The 15,610-nt window shown below is 39.4% G+C and overlaps 1 protein-coding gene across 1 annotated transcript in view; it reads left to right on the plus strand.

Annotated features, from left to right (window-relative positions):
* The window catches only part of COL4A5 (collagen type IV alpha 5 chain), an 88,035-nt gene extending 73,473 nt beyond the window's left edge, over positions 1 to 14,562 (plus strand). The window contains exons 42-51 of the mRNA XM_076347369.1: positions 5,301 to 5,434; positions 5,846 to 5,918; positions 6,066 to 6,137; positions 6,534 to 6,662; positions 6,937 to 7,035; positions 8,329 to 8,541; positions 8,886 to 9,063; positions 9,641 to 9,755; positions 10,078 to 10,250; positions 11,789 to 14,562. Coding sequence (XP_076203484.1) covers positions 5,301 to 5,434; positions 5,846 to 5,918; positions 6,066 to 6,137; positions 6,534 to 6,662; positions 6,937 to 7,035; positions 8,329 to 8,541; positions 8,886 to 9,063; positions 9,641 to 9,755; positions 10,078 to 10,250; positions 11,789 to 11,870 — 1,268 coding nt within the window. The 3' untranslated portion in view covers positions 11,871 to 14,562. The remainder of the gene's footprint in view (positions 1 to 5,300; positions 5,435 to 5,845; positions 5,919 to 6,065; positions 6,138 to 6,533; positions 6,663 to 6,936; positions 7,036 to 8,328; positions 8,542 to 8,885; positions 9,064 to 9,640; positions 9,756 to 10,077; positions 10,251 to 11,788) is intronic.
* The last annotated feature ends 1,048 nt before the right edge of the window (positions 14,563 to 15,610 follow it).

Here is a 15,610-nt window from a genome sequence, read left to right on the forward strand (position 1 = left end):
AAATGGAGAATTAATATTTTTATTGATTGCTCTCAAACTCTGACCTCAGATACTTCCCCAAAGACATCTTTGAATGACAGAAAGTTAGTTTTGAGTTAGTGCATTTGTGTATTTATGTGACTGGTGTGGAACAACCCAGTGGGTTAATAATTCACAACCAGTCACAATTTCTTCCTGGTTTCCTGTTTGGTTAGTGGAAGGAGGAGTGCGTGCCTTCCTCCTTTCTCCTGGAGGAGCTTATTCCCTGCTGTGCCCCAGGGGCTCTAACCAGTCAGTGGAGCATCCCTGCAGCAAGTTGGTAATCCTAATTTGCTTTCCACTTTCCATGTGGCCTTGTCCTCTTCTGCCTAGGTGCTCACTGGCAGGTAGGAGCGTGGGACAAATAATCCCAGTTGTGCTCACTGTGGTTAGAGTTGCTGCTGGGGCAAGTGGGAGGAGGAGTGAAGGGATAAGAGATGGTGGGATGCTGGACTTGGGCTTTGTAATTTAAGTGTGCCCAAATAAAGGCCTAAGACATCCTAGATGTCAAGATCTTCCAAATATAATTCTTCTCTATGTAGAGTGGTACAGCAATTAAAATTTTGGCACAGGAAGCTGACTGGTCCATAAGAGTATAGGCTTTCATTTTTAAAAGATTCTTATACAGAGATTATCTCCAAACTCTAAAAAAAAAAAAAAAAAAAAAAAAAAAAGTAAACCAGCTAAGCAGCTCCTGAAGTATAATAAAAGTACCAACTGAGATTCTACACTCTGCTGTAGCATTGGTGTTTTTATGAAGCTTCTCATCCTGTTTATGCTTCTCTGTATAAATCGGGTGCTTACTGACTGTCATCAGGTGGGGAGGTGGAGGAATGGTGGGACTCATTTTGTGTAGTTTTATGAGCATTGGCAGGGGGGAAACAACCAGTGAGGTTCTGCTCAGCCATGTTGTCTCTCTCTCTCTCTCTCTGTCTCTCTCTCTCTCTCTCTCTTTCTCTTATTTCCATTTTTGTTGCATGCAATGTATAAAGTGAAGCATTTGTTTTGCTCAGTTATGCGTGAACTAATGTGGTTAAACCAAACTATTATTGCAGTTCTGGTACAATCAGCACTCCAGCCTTTTGTTTCAAGTGATAACACAGTCTATTGTTGGAATGCTGATTTTGTAACATTTCAACATAAGGCAGCTAGTCATAAAAGCAGCTGTGTGGCTGTCAAATTACCCCCCTTCTAGGGACGTAAATAAAACCAGAAGCTGTACGCGTATACTGTTTTGTTGTTGACTTCTGGGTATATTCTAAGATTAGTAAAAATGATGAAGTCAAACATGATGTAGGTCTCTGACTTCAGTTGAGTTGCCCCTAAAACAAACGTTAATAGATGGTGTTGGGACGGATTTATTAATTGATTATAAAATTAAGCCAATTTCCAGGGCAACACAACATTGCTGTTACTCTACATGTCTATTTTCATTGCTATGAATAATAATAGTTTGGTGTTTTGCATACTGTATGTAAAGGAATATTGAGCTAAATCTAAAAAGAAAGGTTTAGTTGAATATGTTAGCTTGTTGACATTTCTAACAATTTTGATGTTTTTCCCCTTGTTCTAATGATGACCTTGGTGAACTCTGACCCCCTACTCCCAGGTCCCTCAGGTTAGCCCCTTAACTCCAAAATAATAACTTTGCATGAAAATGAATGTATATACTTTTGTAGTGTCTAAATGTAGATATGCTGAGTCATTTTTCAGCTATACCTTTTAATTTGTGGCAGAAAAGAAACGCTCAGAGTTGGCTTTCAGACTCTTCCTCCATGTTGTTGTAGGACTGACATTGGAAGGACATAGCGTTGCTCTCCCCATGGTGGAAGATCATGTGGGTCCAGATTTGCAAGGCTTTTATAAAGTGTCCCCAGCTGTGAAACTTGTTTTAGCATATTTGTTCTCAGTGCTGTTGAAAAAAATATATACTGTTTTTCATCTTTTTTAAAAAAAGCTTATTGCACTGTCTTCCCATGTCTTTGCTGTATAATTGTGTTTTGCAGCTTGGGCAAATGACAGTATTGATTTTTGTAGCACCTGCTACTGTTGACTTTGGACACTCTCAAGTGACTTAAATAAATTAGATGCTTCTTTTATACCAGCAGTGTCCGTAGGAAAATTTATGATGTGATGCTTCACATTCCCAACTTAGAGCATTGTAACTTTCCAGTGCAGAGAAATCCTTATTTCCATTGTTTTGCTTCACTAGAGGAAATGAGGCAAGCTCTTCCTTTAACATGTATTTAATGAAAATGAAGCATACAGCCCTCCCCTCCCTAACACTAGGGCAGTGGAACAGGATTGTTAAGAACATGGTCATTTTCACAAGCTTATCATAATTTTAGCATATCAGCATGTAGCACAAGCCAGCTTTTGGGAAGACTTTTAACATCTGTGTCTAGATTGAAAATGACTTGGTATATCTATTTAATAATAATGATGTCTTTAGGTTTTGCTATGATGACTTTCAGGACGCAAAGAACTGTCATCGACATTCAATAAAGGAATACGTTTTAGTTTTTAGTGTGCTGTCCTAAGCACTGTGAGGTAGTAAATGTGGTAGCCCCTGATGTTTGAATCCTAGCTTTATGCAGTCATGTAAAAAAATGAATGTGGCTTTACCTTTTAATTAAACTGTGGTCACACAAGCAGTAATCACACTTTCAAAGAGGGCCACCATTATGGGTATGCTGAGAGGAACTTACCAATTGCTTCATGTTTTGTTCCACCCTGTGACTGTGCCCAGCCAGAATTCAATAATCAACAAGTATAGGACAGATTTATAAATCATAGCAAAACTTATCTAACTGTGAAATATAGTTTATAAGTACTTAACAGTAACAATGAAATGTCCATGTCATTATTTCTAACAACTGTATTACAGTTAGTATTTAAAATAATTTACCAAATATGTAAGAAAGAGTGCATTGAGGTAAATCTGACGTGTATTTATTGTAGTTTTTAGCTGTAAATTGCATGGTGATATGTTGATATATTTAGATCATTTCACTGACATGAAAGATGCAAGTGGCACAGGAGCTAAAATATGTATTAATTCAAGAGCGTGGTAGGGACAACCAGTTTACCTTTTGAAAGAGGACATTTAAATGATTTTTCTAAGGATGTTATCACATGCCATTCTCCATAATAACCTTAAAGAGGTAAATTAGCATCTTGGGATATTTTTATCAAGAAAAAATAATGCCAACAGTAAAGACAACAAATTCTAAATGTGTAAGTTCTGCTGTATTTTTGCATATAGCATTTGCAGCCCTTTTGATCCATGTCAATCCTGCTTACCGTTTTGAAGAGGGCATAAGCCTACTTTTCAGTCCTAGAATTGTAGTCACATAGTTGAGGCTCATACCTGATTAGTGGTGATAAGTCCTTCTGTTAATCACACTTCCCCCCACCCAAAGCAGAATTTTGCTCAAGAGTAAGTTGTCATTCACAATTTACCTGCATATTTGCCAAGCTCCAGGCCCTGTGATGTTGAATATTGTCAGTGAAATGGTTACGTAGTCCAAACCCCATTGTGAGTAGGACTAACCAGTCACAGGCCTCAGCTGTAATGTTAAAGCAATAACACATTCTTTAGTAAAGCTTTAAGTTTGCTGTTAAATGAAGTGTCAAATTAGTCTTAGTAGAGCCTAGTCACCAGAATAACTTGTATCTGAAAATACATAACGTTGTGTATTCATGTATGGTTTTATGCATGCATGTGGATTATATTGTAAATACAAAATATGCTGGTGAAATGGGTTGTTGTGTAGTGTATATGCTGTCATCTGTACTATTTCTAACTAGTAATCTTGTTTTGTACTGTGTGATGTCTGACCCTTCTAACATCGATCATTGGGCTTTGGTGAACTCCTTCCAGGTCTTCCAGGTTAGACTCTTAACTCGGTCAATTTATTTTACTGCGTTGCACTTGATGTAAGAGAAACGGATGTTTTCCTGTAATTCTGTTGTTATCTTTTTAGGGACTATGGTTACCCTGCAGATCGTATGTGTTTGATTAGCATGCCTCAGATGGTAACCTGTTATTATTTTGCATGTGTACAGTACTACACCAGTATAAAAGAACAAAATGAACACAAAAAATCCTTGCATGATGGGATGTTTTCTGTAGCTGAAACTGCTACAGGATATGTGTGAAATCTGGTACAAAATTGCTGTTGATTTAACAAGAATAATTTTGGAAGGGATTCTATACTCAGATCTGCATGCAGAAATACAGCTCATCAAATTTATCCACTGAATATAGACTATGAGGATGTCAAAGGAAATGTTAAATTGTTCAAGGTTGCAGAAGAATTGAAAATCCAGCACACTGATGTTACTAGATTTGTTGTACTACAGAATGTCATAGCACTGTCCTGCAAAGAGATCCTTTTGTTAATCCAATTATGAGATCTAACTTGTAAAATGTTATTAGCTGTTGCTGCACTTGCATACAGTTTGTTTTGCCACAAATTAATATCAGTAACCTTCTATTTAGATGGTGTCATAAAGGTGGGAGTCTCATCTTTCAGTTCTCCGAATACCTAAGTTTCATTTAAATCCACTGCTTTGCTTTGGATTAATGTGGCTGTAGCAAAGGGAAAATATTTCAAGACCAGCCCAGTTCCTCTATTGGATTTACACAGCATAATTCAACTAAAGATAAGCCAAATCAGTTGGAGGCGGAGTCATTCAACATAAGGAAGTTTCTGCAACTCATATTAGTATTTAGGCAAGGCAGAACGATGGGCTTCCTGCTGCCCAGCAGTCAGTAAACAGTATATAGTGGGCTCCTCAATAGGTATGTTACATTCTAAAAGAAAAAGAGCAGCAATATTTTACATTGTTGAGACTGGCTTTCAAAAGGAGTTCAGTCTGTTGAAGATAGCACTTAAGAGATGGTGACTGTAACGCAGGTCAGCAGAGGGGATATTTGTACCATCTAATTTTGGGTTTCTTGGCTCCTGCTAAAGGCACTGGTCTGATCACTGGTAAGCTTCTAACGCAGGTGAGTTGCACTGCCTTCTGGAAAGACCTGCTTCTCTTCATCAGCTAGATAAGGAGCCTTGGTTCCTGATTTGGGTAGTGCAAATAATCCCTCTATTTGTTTTCCTTTTAGTTTACCCTGAATTCAGCATTGAAATAGAGCTGGAAAATCAAGCCAAAATATCTTTCTTTTTTTTTTTTTTTTTTTTTTTTTTTAACGCTGAAGGCACAGACTTGGGGAGAATGGTTGATATGTACTGATATATGCGTATTTGTTCTGCAATGTTAAGGTCCACCGGGCCCAGAAGGTCCACGAGGGCCACCAGGCAGTGGAGGACTTAAAGGAGAAAAAGGGAACCCAGGTCAACCTGGCCCACCTGGCCTGACTGGTCAAAAGGGAGATCAAGGACCACCTGGACGCCAGGTAGGACAAGAAATGGAGTTTTCCCCCTAGTTTATTTTTAAATGAAATAAAAATGGAATATATTTGGGTGGAATATGAAGTTTATCATAGTAAAATAAAAGCCAAAATGTGGTAGCTAACATCCTGTCTTGTAGCAAGTAAGAGCATCTTTTCCTTAATTATCCCCCAGTATCTGGGCAGGATGTTCCCCATCACATTCCCATGGGAGCTGGAGCTGTCAACGCACACTTCATGTTACAGCGTTCTCTAACAGCACCCAGTGCAGTGAGCAGAATGCATGGCCTCAACCCTTCAAAGCACTAGTTCACAGACCCAAAGGGTGCTTATTTGTCCCCCAGCCACTTTTTTTCTACCTGTTTTTCTAAAACTGCTGAGGGAGATGAGTGAATAACATGAAGCTGTTCTGTTCAGGGGGATCCTGGTCGTCCAGGTCTGAATGGAATGAAGGGTGACCCCGGGGTTCCAGGCGTCCCAGGATTCCCAGGTATTTAACTAGCATTTCAAGTGAAAACCTCCAGACACATAACTGCCCCTCAAGGAGAAAAGAAGCCTGATTTTGGCCATTCCTGCAGCAGATTTTGTAAGACAGCATGTTCTTTCACTGTGTGACTGTATGACTTTGATGTTTCAGGTATGAAGGGTCCCACTGGACCTGCAGGACCTGCTGGCCTCACAGGCAGTCAAGGACTGCCAGGCCCACCAGGTAGGAGTCCGGGGTAGCGTTACTGTCACTTTTGCTCTCTGCCAGTAGAATTTGTTACACAGACGTAGGACTGGGTTGGTCTCAGCCAGCAATGAAAGTAGTTAAGTGAGCAACAGCTTAAACACAATTCCAGGCTATACTTTGTAGCCCCTACAAGTAACCCTATCGTATTTTTTACTCTGTATCCAGTCTACATGGATTAACCCCTACCGGAGCTGTCCTTTGCCAGGGGGTCACCAAGAGCAGTCTTTTGCCTTACATATATACGCTTTATAAGCTTACTTCTTTGCATTGATAGAGCTCTTGGCTTCTGACTTTGCAATAAAGAATAACAGAAACTGTCTCTAATGCTCTCTTCCACCTTGGTTTATCTAATACTAAGCTGCTTTCTCTCAGGTCCACCAGGTTTACCAGGTACCATTGGACGAAGCATTGTTGTCAAAGGTGACCCTGGTCCCCCGGGTCCTCCAGGACAGCCTGGGTCGACGGGGCCGCCTGGATTGCCAGGGCCACAGGGCTTGCCAGGTATGATCCTAGGTGGCTGCCGAGAACATGACTAAGAAGTATAGCTGACTGCAGGCTGCAATGCAAGTCACTTGGCACAGGCTGTAGAGACAAGTTACTGAATTCAGCAAGAAGTAATAGATAAATGTAGGGTTCTAACATATAAATCCGGTTTAATGGTCTGTTCTTGTCTAATGTATCATGAAGAAACAATAGATGAGTCCCAGACAATTTAAAGATTTCTGTAGTGAGATTTCAAGAGCTTTTATTTCACTTATGCATTTGTCTATTCTAGGTCCAATTGGTCTTCCTGGTGACCCAGGGCGAGATGGACTACCTGGTTTTGATGGTCCAGCAGGACGTAAAGGAGAGAGGGGTCTTCCAGGCCAGCCAGGTATGGTATTTATCCTATGAGGACCCAGTAGAAAAAGAGATGCTCCCTTTTGTGAGTGCAGGCTAATACTGGGAAGTGAGATCTTTGCCTCATGGGAGTAATAATGAAATCATCATTTTAGGATTTTCTTAATGCAAAAATATTACAAGCAGCTGAACATACCTCGGTTTGGAATATTCTTGGAACCAACACATTGCTGGTCATTGCTGAATAATATTGTAGAGTGCTTTATCTCAAGCTTAATGGCATCTCCTTTGCAGCACAGATGACACACAGGAGATAATGAACATAGTAAGAAACAGAAGAGCAAGATTAGTAAAATAATTTTAATTTTGCATGGAAATCATGAATGAGGGGAAAAACAGACTTCATAAAGGAGAGAACTTCACCAAAGGCAGAGATCAGGCTACCATGCAGCTATTGCTTAGAATTATTGAATTACGATTTGAGAAAAGAAATCAGACTAGGCACTGGGACAACTTTCTAAAGATGATGATACATATTAAGTAGCTATATATTGCAACTTGTGAGAAAACGTATTAGAATTTAAACAGTTAAAACAGTACAAAAATCCATAATGCCTTTTTTCCTTCTTCTCTGAGTAGCTCTATGAAAAAATGTAAATAATAATGACTGTGAAATAACAGTCGAAATATTTGTAGTTATATTTCCTGGTATTTTTGCTGTTCAAGATCAAATGCCTTTTCCGATACCTTTCTCAGTCATCTGACTCATTCATGCTCTCATTCAAGGTTGTGCTAGCCTATTTCCACTTTTTGTAACCTACTCCAAAACTGACTGCAGCTTTTCTATTCATTTTGATGGGCTTTGGCTCAGGTGTTACCATAGCATGCCCTAGAGTGAGACTTGCTTCTGTTTCTGGCTCTGCCATTTATTTTGTGATCTTGAGCGAGATGTTTCAACATTATCTTATTAAGCTGCATACACAGATTAATGTGTTTTGGAATTGGGAAGCTGATTTGGACTCATTCCAGTGGCTGTCACATCCACTGCAGTTACCTTAGTGCCTCACAGCTCTGACCATATTTAACTTCACAATACCCCTACAACGCAGGGAAGTTGCACTGTTACTTCATAACTAGCTATGACAGCCTCAGTGATTTAACCAAGCTTACATGAAAAAAATAATTTGAGGAAGATAGTGTTAGCAGATACCGTGTGCCCCAACTCACAAGCACCTTAATTACATACCTTTCAGAGCTACATTAGTCCCAAAAGAGGAAGGAATGGTGTTAATAAATACTGTGTGTTGTGTTTCTCTCATGTGAACAGGTTCACGAGGAATACAGGGACCTCCTGGTCCTGATGGCTTACAAGGCCCACCCGGTCCTCCTGGAACAGCTTCTGTTGCTCACGGATTCCTTATAACTCGGCACAGCCAGACCAGGGATACACCACTATGTCCACAAGGAACATCAAGAATATATGATGGATTCTCTCTTCTATATGTGCAAGGAAATGAGAGAGCACATGGCCAGGATTTGGGTGAGATATTTTGTATGCTCTGTCTTTAAGGGGAAAGAGGGTGTAGCTGCTTCTTCAAATGCTCTGGTTCTCTGAAGGTATGACAGTCTTAAAGATTACCTAGATGAGGATGGGGATTGCATACTAAGATCTACCTCCAGAGGTTGCACATTTTAATTCAGGATGAAAGAACGTAAACCAAAACTGAGAAGTTAAGTTTTTCCCACATGTGATAATTTGATAGCACATGCTGTGCACTCACAGGTGTAGAGGAAGAATACACAATTACTGTTCTCAAAGCATTGCTATAAAAAGCAATGAAGTGAAAACTTTGCTGTCACATTTTTATGTATCTTACTCTGTAGGTACTGCTGGGAGCTGTCTTAGACGTTTCAGCACCATGCCCTTCATGTTCTGCAACATCAACAATGTTTGTAGTTTTGCATCAAGGAATGACTATTCCTACTGGCTATCAACTCCAGAGCCAGTGCCAATAAGCATGGAGCCACTGATTGGGCAAAGCATCCAGCCATTCATTAGCCGGTGAGACAAAGCAGACTATCAGGTCTCTTTTTTTAATATCTGGACAAATAGCACATCTTATCCATATATTTCCAACATGCAGGTTGGATATTAGGAGATGAATCTGTCATGTTTTGCTCTGGGAAATACTATGAAAATAGCTTGTTTTAAAGTATTCATTGTCTTAAACGGTCTGTCTACGTGCAGCAGTGATAATTAGAGGCTGAAAGGCTATAAGAACTCTCCTCGGCTGAGGAAGCTATGTAGTCAGCAGTGCAAGATTGCCACAGACAGGAAAGAATATGAGAGCCATTAGCTCTAAGATTAAGGCATTCACCTGGGGACTTTGAGCTTCCAGTTGTTTCAGGAACTGCTTCAGTATTTTACCCAATGGTTGTTAGTGGAAATACAGGCAGATTTTGCACTCCAAAATACTGTCTTGTTGCGGTTACAAAATACGTAAGAAGTAGTCTAGATTAATAGGACAGCCTCTTACAGGCTAGTTTTTCTCCCTTTCTCTGTGTAAGAATTCTTATTAAAATATAATAGGAGTATGTTTTATTACCACGTGTTTCTCTGATATTTCCCCTGTGTCCAGATGTGTTGTGTGTGAAGCTCCTGCTATGGTGATAGCTGTACACAGTCAGACCATTCAGATTCCTTCGTGTCCTCAAGGCTGGGACTCCCTTTGGATTGGTTACTCTTTCATGATGGTAAGAACTGCCTCCTACTCCAGAAGTGGCTAGTACCCGCTTGTGTCCTCAACTAGCTGCTTTAGGACTTTGTTAAAAACTATAATGGTTGTCATTCAAAAGCTTTTACCTTCAATTACTAACCATGGTAGCCAAGTTTAACAGTGATTTTCCAGTACACAGAGCCCAGTGTAACTGATATTTACGGAGGTGTCTGACACTGCATTATCTCAACCAAGAATGAACAGTGGCTCTTTTAGTAGTTGAATGCTGTGCTATTTAATTTTTAGCACCTACTGTAAGATTCTTGTTTGTGTGTTTCTCTCCTCCACCCCTACACCAGCACACTAGTGCTGGAGCAGAGGGCTCTGGACAGGCCTTGGCATCACCTGGATCCTGTTTAGAAGAATTCCGTGCAGCTCCATTTATTGAATGCCACGGTCGCGGCACTTGTAATTACTATGCCAATTCATATAGTTTCTGGCTGGCAACCGTAGAGGTGTCAGAAATGTTCAGGTAAGAAAACCTGTTTCTTGTATATTGCTTTACTGCAGAATGAAAGCTTTGGAAATGGAATTTATTCTGAAGATCAAAAGAGATTTGTTTACAGGGGTATAAGGAAATAATTTAGTTTGTTTTCCCCCTCACAACCAGTTTTTCAAGTGTTTCCTTGGTAAGCCTTTAATATTATGTAAAAACTTGCTAGGGCGCATTCTGTTTTGCAAGGAGTCAGATTCTTTTTACATCAATTCTTATTCACATTCAGTAGTACCTTCTCTGAAAGTAGTCCTACTGTAGTTACTGTATTTGGAGCCTAAAAGATGGATTTTGTTGGGGTTTTTTTTCTTGCCAGGCCTTTCAATAGAGTCAAGTATTTGAAAAGGTAGTTCACAGACATACAAGGGACAGGTATGAAGAGCAAGATCAACTCTACTTAAAGCTTTTAAGGCAGATGTTCATATAACCTGTTTTTAAAAGTCCTGTGTGAAGGAGGTTTCATACCCTCCATGGCAAGCATTTTTTCCAGTACTTTGCAGAGGAATTAGGATGACATTTTGGCGGCAAGGAAGCCAATGGACATTCTGTCCTCAGCTTCTCTGCAGTCAGAATTTCAGCTGGAGTCTCTCAGCTCCTCAAATTTTTTCCCTTTCAACTTGAGTAGCAAAACCATTTTTTCTTTGAAAAATCATCTCCTTTCATAGAATAAATTGCTACTGCCTTGTTTGTGTACTGATAAAAACCTCAGAAATATTCCCAATGCCACCAAACTGAAAAATGTAGCTTTGTGGTACAGGGCTGGCAATGTGCACTGTGTTATACAGCAGTAGTGGCCCCTAAGTTGGTTTTGTGTAACACCTACAACCGTGATACTTAATGTGCATTTAATAGTCATCTAAGTTTTCAGGGTAGTTGATCACTGATAATTCACTAGTGAAAACTGCCTACTAACAACTACCACGCACCTCTGAGTTTTCCATCTCTACTATTTTCTGTCTCCCATAAACACAACTTCCTTTTTTATTCTACTTTTAAAAAAGAAACTTTTAAGAATTGGACTTACTCTGTACATGCATATTACACAAATATGTTATATTAATCTCCCACCTCCCTACCCTTTCAGAATATAAATAAATAATTTGGTAAAGCCACCTCTTAAATACAAATCTCTTTGTAGCAGTGTTTTTTATGGGTTGTTAAAGTACCCTTCAACTGAGAAACCCAAAGGCTAGAAAGACCCCAGAAATACTGTCTCAGATGTACAAAATTCACCTTCCACTCGGTTTGGTATTTGTGCTACATCATATGCTAGACTGAAGCAGTTGAGTAGCATACCTTGTGTATACCAAGACACTGTACAAAACTGAGCATGTGTCACCCGGTGTTGAAGACACATAGAAAGCTCACTCTTAAGGAAAACTCTCAAATACAGGACTAATTCCCCACTTACGTACTTAAGTGTTATCTTAAACTGTGAATTACGTAGAAGTTTAAAGGAACAGTTCTGTAAACAAAGAAAAAGCTAACCTAACCTTACCTTTGTGTCTGTCAACCAGTAAACCTCAGTCAGAGACACTGAAAGCTGGAGACTTGAGGACGCGTATTAGTCGTTGTCAAGTTTGCATGAAGAAGACGTAACGTCTTGGAGAATGTTTTATAAAACAGTTGAAAATTCCTAAGATGCACTGTCTTCCAGCTGCAACAATGGTGCTACTGTGCAAAAAGAAAAGAAAAAACAAATCCAAACTGTTTTAACCATGCAAATTCAAGTGTACCTCACTCATGTGCCACACTAAGGGTTGTTTGGTACATATTTGACAACAGGACGAAGATGAAAGAATTGACCTCTTGGAAACAGAAAAGAACACTTGAGGTTCACAAAGGATCAGAAGATGAAATTTTTCATTTCTCTCCCTGTACCAAAATGGCACCTTTTTGATCAACCAAGAGAATAAAGAAAAACACGACGCACTGAGTATGTTTAAAATAACAAGACTGCAGTTTTGAAAAACATTTTCATGGTGCTACTAACCCTACTGTATCCCAGGTTTTTAATATGAAATTTTAAGCTTATTTCTCTTTGTAAGTAATGAAATGTGTATATTGTGTAAACACCTTTTTAGTTGAAACTTTCAGTCATTTAGAAACAAACCAGACTGATATAAAAATGCTTATGTCTAAAATTAAAACATACAGCAGTATTTTATTATGAAACTTGTGGTACGGAGAGAATTTACCCCTCTTACGCCAACTTCTTCATTTGGTATTTCATTTCCTTCCTCAGTTGCCAACCTGATATATTTGGAGAATGCACGATTATTCTGAAGTCATTTTGACCAGGGTTTTAAATGTTGTACACCATGCTATCAGTGGTTTTATTTGTGCTTAGAAATCCCAATCCACTTGAAAAGGGTTTTTTTGTATCTTGTGAAAATATGTGAAATTATTAGCCATATTCTATATCCTTCTTTTCTGAATAAAAGTCACATTCACATTTTAGTAATCAGTTTGGTTTAACAAAACCTGTTCCTTGGGAACATCCAGTTACCAAAGCATTTAAGATTATGCTTACATGAAGCCTCTGCTCTGAAGTGGTGTCATGCATTTTATCCAAAATAGTGTACACGCTAAGAAACCTTCTGAATAAAATAAAGCATAAGCTGGTGGAAACTGATCTTTTCCTATTTACAAATTAATCTTTTAATCTTATGTGAATTTATACACATCCACAATGTATTTACAGTATACAGCAACTCTTGTGTATGTATAGTTCACATAAGGCCTTGAAAGATGGTGCATGCAGTCTTTCTGATGTCATTTTGTAAGAATCCTACCGCGTATGTCTTAGAGCGTCACTACTTGTGCAATAGCTGAAAAGTGATCACTTTTTGTATGCATGACTGTTCAGCTTCTATGGTCAGTGCTGTTTCATTTACCGTTATGTATAAACAGAGCTCCCTGACAAAGCAGGACTATTTTTCAAGTGATGATACTTTAATATTTTCGTTGTATATCGCCACCTCAACTATCAATACAACTTAACTTGTGAATTAACATACTGCTTTATACAGGTGAAGTGTATTTGTTTATTGACTACTGTTAAGTAATTTATCTGCTAATGGCTATTCATTCTTACCTTTCAGTTATCATTGTAAACACGGAGCATCAGAAATCTCCTTGTTTTATGCACATTTGACAAAAGACATAGGACTGGTGACTGACCAGGTGGCAGTGATTTATACAATGAGATTGGTGCTGATTTCAAAAGCTTTCAACTGAGTATGAAACTGAAGTTCTTTAGTTTAAAATGCAAAATATTAATAGCTTTGTCTTTTTTCAATTAGCTGCAGTTATCTATGTCGGTAGAGAGTGGGCAATTCAGCAATGTGCATCCTTCAACTCATTTTATTTTGGTTTGCTGATGCATATAGAAATAAACTGAACCTGCTGCTACCTCCAAGTCAAGAACTTGTTACCAAAGCTGAAATAAAATAGTAAGTCTCTTCTTGTAAACACAAGCCCTTATCTTACTGCTGGCTCCTCAGAAGCCTAAAATGAAGAAACCAGCCTATCCCTACCCCCCAAAAAGCAGGAGAATGGATGCTAAGGTCAAGGAGCTCCCAGAGGAAAGAGCTCTCCCAGCCTTCCCTACCAACAGTGCCTGTCTTGCGCTCACCAAGTGTTCACATATGGGGACCTGGGAAAGGGCAGAACCTGTTTGTTCCAGTAGCGCATAAACAGTGCATCTTTCTAAGATTTGGGCTTCTCTTGCAGCATGTAAAACAAAGCCCACTGAATTGAAAAGACAGGAGATACCATTCCAATCCAAGGTAGATAGCACCCAGAACAGCTAGTCTTGTGGCAGCCTTAGGTCCTGCACCTGTGAGACAACCACAGAAAATGAAAATATGTAAAGTAGCTACACTTCTGAGAGATACGTTCTCTGTTCTGTTCCTGCAGCTCTCACCCTGACCTGGAGAACAGTCCTGAACCTTAATCAGCTTCAGGCTGAGATTCCAAATGGGCTAGTTTTTATTAAGAGAAAAGTGGTCTAGAGAGGAAGGAACATCTTTTCACTGAGACCTGCAACAGAGATTCAAGAGATGTTGGTTTAATTCCCACCACGCATTCTGTGCCTTAGCGCAGGTAAATCCCTTGACTGGTGTTACTGATCTATACAAGAAAGCATGGTTATTATTTTCTCCTACTTCTTCTTGACTGCTTAGACTGTAAGCTCTTTGGGGCAGAGACATTGAGGGGGCTCAACTGTTGGTTGGGGCCTCTAGGTGCTATCCATCAGTATATAAATATTAAACTACAGGTAAAAGCTTGTGTTTGCAGATTTATTCTTGAAAAAGTAAAACACTGTTTTGAACATGAGCGCCTTAAAATAGTCTTCAATGTAGCCTAAACATGATCCAACTCGGAACAGCACTTCTGCATCTACAGTTCAGGCGCTTTTTCCTGAAGTCTGATTTGTTTTTAACCTAAAGCTTTTAGCCTCTTAACTAATCATGTAAAGTTAGTCTATTTTAGTTAATCACCTTGAGCAGGAACCTGGAAGAGAATTGTATTTTATGTTGTCTGGGGGTAAGTTGTGCACTTCAGCCACTCGAGGGCACCATACAGCTTTGAAAGCAAGCTAGGACAGAGACACACTGAGTTCCTGCGAGTGCCTGCGCGCAGCAGCGACTTTAAAAAAAGCTTACTAGAAGGGGGAGTGCATTACCTTCCGTCGCTCACAGCCCAGTCCTTGTTCTTGAAAGCTTGCTGCAGATGGTGCACTGTCAATTGCAACTGGGCTGATGAGTGAAAAAAATGCAACTTCCTAAGGGAATACTAGTTTGCAAATCTTACACATAACTTGGATTTACACTCTTCTAGTATTAAAGAACAAAGTTCCGCTTAAGACAGGCTTTTCAGTATCCTCCTTCACTCTCCCAAGTCCTATTATAATCCTTGACTAAAAGAAAAAAGCTTCCGTCAACCTCAGATTCATTTATACGGTGGAATTTAAACTTCTGAAACAATTCTGCAGTCTAAGTACAACCTACAAGTCAAAGTGGGCACACAGAGCAGTGCAGCAACATGTCCATACAATGAACTAGACTACTGCGTGCAACTTGGTGCTTTAGAAGCTCTTAAGCATGCAGCGTTTTATCCTCTACTGCAGAGGTCAGTCCCCTCTATACTGAGGGTTTCTCACATCCAAGGGTGGAGGAAGTACCTACTTTAAAAAGTAGTTTTAGCATTTGAAAAAGTGCTATGTTGATTTTGCAAGCAACAAATGCTCGAGTTCTAAAATTTTACCTTCTGCAATTATTTTCTATATACTTTGATACCTCACTTAACTAGTTTGTAGTGAGTATGCTGCCTGG

Source organism: Aptenodytes patagonicus, chromosome 9 (assembly GCF_965638725.1).
Source record: "Aptenodytes patagonicus chromosome 9, bAptPat1.pri.cur, whole genome shotgun sequence".
In the NCBI taxonomy this organism is placed as follows: Eukaryota; Metazoa; Chordata; class Aves; order Sphenisciformes; family Spheniscidae; genus Aptenodytes; species Aptenodytes patagonicus.